We start from the raw sequence: 8,883 nt of genomic DNA, 5'->3' as shown, positions 1-8,883 counted from the left end.
GCTCAGCTCCAATTACTGACGCCATTTTGACCGCTGCGCGTGACGCCACACGTAGGGCTGAGAGAGCAGCTGATTGGCTGGGAAAGACCAAAGGCTAGGCGCGCGAAGCTAGAGACTGAAGCGAAAAGGAACTACACTCCCAGACTTCCTTGCGCATGTGACCGGCAAGTAGCGAGGGAAAGAGGACGCAGTTTGAACTAGGACTACACCTCCCACCAGGCCCCGCGACGTCCGCCCTTTCCTTTCAAAACGCAAAGAAAAAGGGACAGGACGAATGGAGGCTTTTGAGTGCTCGTTTCTCAAAAGGCGGGAAAGGCGAACTACACCTCCCGGCGAGCCGCGCGCGCTTGCGCCTGCGCTCTGGTTTCTGTCGCCATCTTGCCCCTTCTGAGGCACCGCAAACAAACCTAATTCCTGGTGTTCCCTAGTCTTGGCGGAGGAGCATTTTAGATGAGCCCCGAAAGACCGGGCAGGTGGGTGTCTCTCAGGCAGGGTCCTGGGAAGAGCTGGCAGGCTATCCAGGGCAGGGGAGCGCTTGGCCAGCCATGGGGAGCCCGGCTTGGGGCGGTCAGCCCCATCCTCCGTTGTTTCCTAACGGGATCGCGGGGCTCCCTCAAGTGGACTGAGGGGGACCTCGGCACGCCTGGTGATGGGACACCGGAGGTCGAGGTCTGGGAGCCCCGGGGTGGCTCCGGGCCGTCTGGCTGGCTGTCCGCTCCCCTGCCTTTCCTCCGTTGTCCTCCCTGCTGCGGAGAGCGCGCGGCGCGGACGCTGCCCCGGGTTCCCGAGACCGGCTGCCGGCTGCGGGGGCGCGGGCTTGACATTGGGACCGGCGCGGAGCCGCGCGGGCTCGCAGCCGGCGGCGGCTCTTGTTGTGGTGCTCTGAGGGAGTGCGTGTTTGGAGAGGGGGCGGGGCGGGCTGCCTGCTGACACTTGTGCGGGGGACGGAGCCGCGGCGACCCCGGTCCCCGGAGCGCGCTCCGGCTGCCGCCGCCCGGCTTCCCTTTGCTGTGCAGCCCCGCCGTAGGCTTCGCTGGAGGGGATGCTTTGGGATGCCGTGACGTGGTGCCTGATTCGGGGATGGTCGCCGGCCGCCTCTGAGGTCCTCTCGGGAGGCGGGGACTGGCTTGGGGAGCGAGCGGATTCCTCTAGCTCTGCCCCTTCCTCCTCTCCACCCCCTTTCTTTATGTCATCCTGCCAGCTGGGGCGCGCCTTTCAGTTCGGCTTGCTCAGGGTTGGTTCTGAGCTCAGAGGACGATGGGAAGTAGGGGGAAGGGGGCTCCCCTTGAGGCCAAGAGTTGGAGTTAGCAACTAGAGCCTGGAACAAAATAGAAGAGTTCTATCCGTTTAGTGTTTGACGCTTAGGCTGGCTCGTTCATTCATTCACTCTACTCTCCTGCTAACCATCCATTAATCAGTTTAACAGATGTTTAAGGAAGATCTACTGTGTGCTCATCCTGTAGTGTGGGAATTAGTAATTCTGTGTCTTTTCGCCCTCTAGACAAGGGAATTCCCAGTGCGAAATTCCAGGCATCTAAACTTTTGCTAATTGCAGGATTTGTGACTATTTTACTGCCAAAACTTGAGAGAAGAGTTCTTTATTGGGTTCCGTTTACCCAATAATAACATGCTCTACCCTTATTGTTAAGGAAACTGGCAGAGGTCAAGCCACTTGTCCAAGGTTGCACAGGTGGCAGGATCTATTTGGCAAGTCATATTCCAGTCACTATGAAAGAACTTGACATGCCCTGTTTTCTAATACTTATAACAACAAACTGGGTGGGAATATTTTTTTTTCTTTTTATTAATGTATACAAATTGGGTTCAGACAGGCCAATTCACTAGGATGAAACAACTAATTATGTTGAAAAACTGGAACTGGAACCAAGAAGTGTTGGACTCAAAAACCCATGCCCTTTCTCCTGTTAATCCGAGCTGGATCAGTATGCTCTTAAATGGTGCTTTGATTCATTTGTCAGGAGCTGGAAAGCATGGTGGTGAAAATGCTAATGAGGTGTCTTTTCAGCCTTACTTTGTAGACTGTGGATGGATCTCCAAGTGAGTGTCCTATTTCATATAGTTTGGTAATTCAATTTGTTTTTCTTCTGATAGGGAGGACAAGCTCTTTGGGGCTACCAAACAGAAGCAGCAATGCCTGTTGTGTGGCCAACCCTTTTGGATCTCAGCAGGGATGAATGCAAACGGATTCTTCGAAAATTGGGTATGATTTTTCTTGTTTTTGTTCTGAGACAGGGTCTCACTGTGTAGCCCAAGCTGTCTTCAGCATGGTGTCGATTCTCCTTCTTTAGCTTCCCAAGTACTGGCACCATAAACGCACTCTGCCATGCCTACCTGTTTTATTTTTGCTGTTTTCTATTTCTCTGTGGTCCTTTATTCTTTCTGTGTGGGTCATGGCTGTTGAGGGTATAGCCCTCATCTTTCTCACTGTTTCCTCAGGGCCTAGACTGATTTGTACATGACATGCAGGAATTATGATACAAGGGAAGCCTGGCGGTTTTATGTTCTTAGTCAGCATCTCATGTAATATTCAAGCCCCCAAATATATGTTTTTTGATTGGTTTTGGTTTTGGTCCCCCTTTTTATATACGAAGTTTAAACCTAAGGTGATACTCACAGTAGGTCATGTGGTCAGTATTTGACTATAGCATAGTGGTTCTCAACCTTCCTAATGCTGCAACCTCATATTGTGGTGATCCCCAACCATAAAAAATTATTTTTGTTGTTACTTCATAACTGTAATTTTGCTAATGTTATGAATCTTAATGTAAATATCTGTGTCTTAAGCAACCCCTGTGAAAGGATCGTTCAGTCACCAAAGGGGTTGTGATCACAGGTTGAAAACTGCTGTTCTAGGCAGTATGATTTTTTTTTTTTTGTCTTATTTTGAGATACTACTAACTTTCATAGGTGTGTGTGTGTAAATCATATGCTTTTTCTGGAGTCTTAAGTTAATGGAAGCTACCTATTTCCCTGATTAAATCTTAATGTAATTGATAAGATACACATTATAATTAAATTTGACTATTTAATACTTCTTTTTTACCCGTTGGAGCAGCCCTTTCAGCAAGCATTTAGGGAGAGAAGCCTATCCTAATGCTCAGGCGTATGTTCTGCATAAGTAACTAGTGTCTTCCCCATCCGTGTAGGATGCTGTTAGCCACCTGTCATTCCTGGAAATGTTGAGAAAAAGAGCTATTCCAATCATTGGAATCTTTAAAAGGAAAATTTGTGAGAATGGTGTTTTAGACTAGAAGGACCTTGTCTTATTTACCACTGTAGCCTGAGTACGAAATGAAATAAGTGACAGAATAATTAGGAAAGGATCATTAGTGTTTTGGTAGTGTTTGAATATTAACTAAATAAGCCTATCATTGTGGCTGACATCTGAGAATATAGTGTTTAAAGCAGTTACTTTCAGACATTTGTAGGCCATTAAAGTATTCCTTCAAAGGAAATCTTTGTTGTGAATTTCTATATGTAGATCAGATAAAATTGTAGCTACTGTGGACCTGATAATAATAACTTCTTCTCCCTTTGTCTCTCCCCCACTCTGAGGATTTCAAACTACTTAACATTTTTTTTAGCTGTTTGAAGATGGTTCTTTGAGGGGGACAGTTTTTTAAGCTAGCATGCAAACTTTCATCATTATTTTGAAGATCCTTGGCTGTTCACGTGCACTAATGTAACTTGCTGTTATAAAACTGAACTCCATTTCTCTCAGTTTAAAAAAACACTAGATGAACAGACACAGTGACAGTAAATTAGACTTTCTGCGTTTTGGGAACCTTGACTCAAGAGTTTATGTTTAAATATAAAGTTTGTAACCTTTAAGTCTAAGTTTATCCCTAGCTTTCCCCATAAGTGATTTGAGGTGATGTATGATAGTGGCTTGACCATAAAACCCTATATAATCACACAAATCAAGAGGTTAAGGTTTTGGTGTTCAAGAGTGAACACCCATGAAACTGCCCAGGCCATCTGGAAAACTAGCAGGTACTAGAAAGCTGCCACTTTATAAAAGCATTGTGTGCCATTGTGTTACCATGATAGGGATAATGTGCATGCCCTGCACATTAGCGGGTCCAGTTGCAAGATCTGTAGTTCATAAAGAGAGTGCTAAGTTTTCTTTTGTTTTCTGCACTGCAGGCGTAAGGTTATTGTGTAATTCAAATGTTTATTTCTGTATTCTCCATATCTGGTTGCAGTCCTTGTTTTGAGAATCCCTTGTCTCAGTGTTGTGTAAACACTGCTTCCCAGTTGTTCCCTGGGATGGCAGTAAAGCAGTTTACAGCCAATCACTACAGCTGAGCAGGGGAGAGAATAGGGCTGGACTTCCTGCCAGCCAGGGGAGGGGGAGTTAGAAGAGGAAGTAGGGGATTGAGACACATGCAGAGGTCCAGGTGATATCAGGAGAGGAGCTGCAGCAGAGAAAGCTTCAAAGTGCAACTATCTCTGGGATTTACACTGGGAGAGAACCAGATTAACTTAGAGGGTTAAGAATAACTGCTCAGCTATTGTGTTGTGAAACTTATTATTAAACAAATAGGAGTCTCAGTTATTTGTGTGATAGAGTAAGAGAGAAACTGAGAAACAGACACAATGTCGTAAAAATAACCTTAACACTGCACATCATTTGAAATGTAGAGAGTAATCTTAACCCTTTGGACTTAGATGTAGATTCTCAGTTCCTGAGTATATTCAGCTAAACGAATTACCCAAGATGAACCAGTTACAGAATTTAGGGTCTATGTATTCGGGTTCCCTTTGCCACATCAGATTGATCATCACTTAAGGACATGTGATGTTCTTAAGCTAGACGAGCAGGTTTGCACAGAAAAAAGAGACATCCCAGAAGAAACGGAAGAAATAAAGACTTAGGGTGCAGGAAAAAAAGTTCAGCATAAAAATAAAGAATAACTAGCAATAAAAATGTCTGTGGTTTAAGGCAGACTGTGTGGGAGATGCTGCTGGAGTGCTGTTTCTATATTACAGAAAACAGCCACCACCCATGGCACTGCTATCTCCACTGACACTTAGGAAGCAGATCTGGATAGCAACTTAAAAGACTTCTTCCACCATCCGGCTGCCATCATGATTGTCAAACACTAGTGCCAAGTCCAAAGTCTAGAGAAGATGCCATCTTTAAGAGCAGTGTTTCTCAACCTTCCTAATGCTGCGACTTTTGATATAGTTCCTTATGTTGTGGTGACCCCAAGTACAAAATTATTTTCATTGCTACTTCATAACTGTAATTTTGTTATTATTATGAATCATAACGTAAATTTGATATGCAGGATAACTGATATCCTGCCCCAAAGGAGTCTCAACTTACAGGCTGAGAATCACTGGCTTAAGAGCTCAGCAGTCACGTCAGTGGCTCATTACTTGTAACTCCAGCTCCAAGATCTCAGGCCCGCTTCTGGCCGCTTTGGGCACCTGCACTCACATGGTATTGTTCAAGCTTACTCAACATTCCCCTCCCTTCCTCCCTTTCTCTCCCTGCCTCTCTCTCCCTCTTTCACACACACGCAAATTTTAAAAAAGTGTTGTTAGCTTAAAACTTTGTCCCTTTAGAAACAACTGTAAATTGTTTCAATGTGAGATGCCAAACATTTAAATTATCAAGTAATTGGGGGACTGGAGACCAGGCTGGCACCACCACTGCCCGGCTTCATTATATTTTCTGTCACTGGAATTAACTCTACAATAGAATATCACCAAAAATAGCACCAGAAACTAAATAATGTTTGAGATAATCTCAGGAAACTCATAAACATTTGTCAACAAATATGAAAGAAAGATTGGAAGTTAGTAAAGGTTCTAATGGACTTCTTGCAGGAATGCTGGGAAATTTGTAGCCAAGATAATGTTTTCATAGCCACAGTTTTGAGTTAGATGTTACTACCTCTTAATTTTGTGCATGACTTTTTAGTTCAGCTTCAAATGAAACTTGAAATGTCAGAAATATTTGTTATTTTAAAATTTTTATGCATTTAGCCAGGAGTGGTGGCACCTGCCTTTAATCCTAGCATCCAAGAGGCAGAGGCAGTAGTTCTCTAAGTTCAAAGTCAGCCTAGTCTACATAGAGAATTCCAGGCCAGTCAGCCCTATATGATAAGACTCTGTTTAAAAAGAAAAATTACATTTTAAATAACTTTTGTTTTTCATTTTATTTGTGTGTGTGCCTGTGAACACACAAGATCTTGCACACATGCTATGGGCAAGTGTGGAGGTTAGGCCACAGCTTTCAGGAATCAAGTTTTTCCCTTCCACCATGTGGGTCCTGGGGATTGAGCTCAGGTCATCAGGATCAGGCTCAGTAGCAAGTTCCTTTACCTGCTGAGACATCTTGCCAGCTCTGTTTGTCATATTTGTTTAGTTAATTCTATTTTCTTTGAAATAGTTTGTTTTTGAGTCAGGCTTGGTTACACATACCTGTAATTCCAGCACCAAGTAGGTAGAAGCAAAAGGATCAATATTTATAGCTAGTCTGAACTACACGCACAAGACTATCTCAAAATACAATAAAACCTGAAATGGAAATAGTGTTTTTGTCTTTTTCTCAAGTCACCTTCTCCCTCTGATCTCGTTTCTTTTTATGACATTGCTATTGTCATAAGCATTTTGTAAAACCTTTTTCTTCTGCCAGTTCTACAATCAGTTACTGGGTTCAAGCAAATAAGTCTTTAGGTTCGGATTAAAGAACTCTTAGTTTGACCAGAGATTCCTTCTGTTTCCCTTTTTTTCTGTTCTCTTACATTGTGAAATAAAACATTCATAGGAGTTTATTTGTTTAACACATATCCTTTTGATTTTAAACATTTTGAGAATAGGGGCTTTGTTTTATACCTACAAATGTTTAAACGTTTTCCCTGTTACTCTGTCTTTTTGAGACAGGGTTTCTCTGTGTAGCCTTGGCTGTCCTGGACTCACTTTGTAGACCAGGCTGGCCTCAAACTCATAGATGTCCACCTGCCTCTGCCTCCAGAGTGCTGGGATTACAAGAGTGCAGGATGGTACCTGGCTGTACTCTGTCTTATAATATTCTGTTAGTACTTTGATTTGACAGTTAGTGACTATTCAATTACAGATAATTTTACTTCCTTTAATGTAAAACTCTTAAAAGTAGTATTGTTAGTTAGGCATGATAGCACTAGCCTTTATAGTCCCAGCGCTTGGGAGGCAGAGGCAGGTGGATCTCTAGGAGCTTGAGGCCAGCCTGATCTACAGAGCAAGCTCCAGGACAGCCAAGGCTACACAGAGAAACATCTTTAAAACAGAACAGAACAGAACAAAATAAAACAAAAAAGTAGTTATTGTTATTGGAAGTTCCTGAAGTGACATGACACATTTTCAGTTCTTTTGCTCTCTATTCCCTTTTCAGGAGTTCACCCCCCACACTCCCACAGTGTCTACAGGGACAGTTATTTTCCTGATTAAAGCTTGTGTTTTCAAAACAGATGATGTGTTTTTCTTGTGCCTCTACCACTATGTGCAAACTGTCATAATTTCCTGATGACTTGTTACTGGTATTTTGCAGTTAAATACTCGAGATCAGGACCTAACACTCTTCAGTGTATGTGTATTAGGACTCAAAATTGATTTGTTGAATAGAATATTTCATAAATATTTTAATGGTACATAAACATTTAATACAGTAATTTCTCACTGCTTATTCCTAGTACCATTTTTGTATCCTCTTCTGACTGATCATAGCTGAAATGTATTTCTTGGAACTGAATATTTCTTTTTTGCCTTTGGAGAAGCAAAGCTTCTTCTTCGAAAGCTTCCCCTGCAGTGTCTGCATAGTATCCAGTATACACTCTATATACAGGGCGTTCACAGGCGATTTCATTTCTGCTTTATTTACTCAGCCCATTCCTCTACAGAAAGGCTTCCTCAAAAAAAAAAGACGTTTCTATTTTTATAGTATATGTGTGGATATTTTGCCTGCATTTGTGTTTGTGCACCATGTGTGTGCATGGGGACCATGGAAACCAGAAAAGGATGTTGGTTTCCAGGGAGCTGGAGGTACGGATGCTTTTGGGGGTTGGTATTTGAATCCAGATCCTCAGGAAGAGCAGCAAGTGCTCTGAGCTGTCGAGCCATCTCTTTAGCTGTTAAAGACTTCCTTTGAAAGAATTGTGAGTACCATGAACAAAGTGAGGCTACTGTTTATTTATTGGTTAGTTTTCAGTCTGCAGTTTTACATCTATCATTCGCCCACATTCACTGAGTTTCTGTTGGGCAGATAGCGAATATTTGTAACAACATGAGCATAAAGATACCTCTAATTTGAACATTTATTTCCACCTTTCTGTTTTGCTCCTTTGTATCTGTTTCATAGTGTTAATGGCTAAAAAAATCCCAACATTTTATTACTTCGTTTCATTTTCTTTGTTGGTGTTGGCTGACCTCTCTTATGGCTCCAGTCACAGCTGAGGGACCTGTCTTTGTGACCTTTCTTTCTGGGTTTCTTCACAGCTTGTTAGTGCTATGACTTCTACAGAGCAAGGCCACCAGTACAAGTACTTAGCAAGTATCTGCATCTCCTTTGCTGATGCGCCATTGACCAAAAGTAGGATAGAACCTAGAATTGGTGTGGGAAGAGAGCTTAATTCGTTGGGAGTGCTCTCAGACTTTTGTTTTTGTATTTATGTTTTGGCTTGTGTGAGTGTGTGTTTAACTTTAGCCTGAGTTAGCCTCAAACTTCTGACCTTCCTGCCTTCTGAGTACTGGGATTACAGGCTTGTGTTGTCATATCTGGCTTGTATGCTTGTACCCTTTTGTACGTGTGCATGAATGTGTGTTTGCATATCTTTTACATCCATGTGTAAAACAGAACAACCTCAAATGTTGATT

General features: G+C 42.9%; 1 protein-coding gene across 16 annotated transcripts in view; it reads left to right on the top strand.

The window, feature by feature from the left end:
- Nucleotides 1-358: 358 nt before the first annotated feature.
- Nucleotides 359-8,883, top strand: part of Emsy (EMSY transcriptional repressor, BRCA2 interacting) — a 71,694-nt gene continuing 63,169 nt past the window's right edge. For all 16 annotated transcript variants that reach the window (XM_060367619.1, XM_060367615.1, XM_060367621.1 and 13 more), the window contains exons 1-2: nucleotides 359-473; nucleotides 2,113-2,221. In XM_060367619.1, coding sequence (XP_060223602.1) covers nucleotides 2,152-2,221 — 70 coding nt within the window. In that variant the 5' untranslated portion in view covers nucleotides 359-473; nucleotides 2,113-2,151. The remainder of the gene's footprint in view (nucleotides 474-2,112; nucleotides 2,222-8,883) is intronic.

The sequence above is a fragment of the Meriones unguiculatus genome, chromosome 14, assembly GCF_030254825.1.
Source record: "Meriones unguiculatus strain TT.TT164.6M chromosome 14, Bangor_MerUng_6.1, whole genome shotgun sequence".
NCBI classification, from domain to species: domain Eukaryota; kingdom Metazoa; phylum Chordata; class Mammalia; order Rodentia; family Muridae; genus Meriones; species Meriones unguiculatus.
The sequence above is the reverse complement of the archived record's forward strand: the minus strand, read 5'-3'. Positions and strand labels throughout refer to the sequence as shown.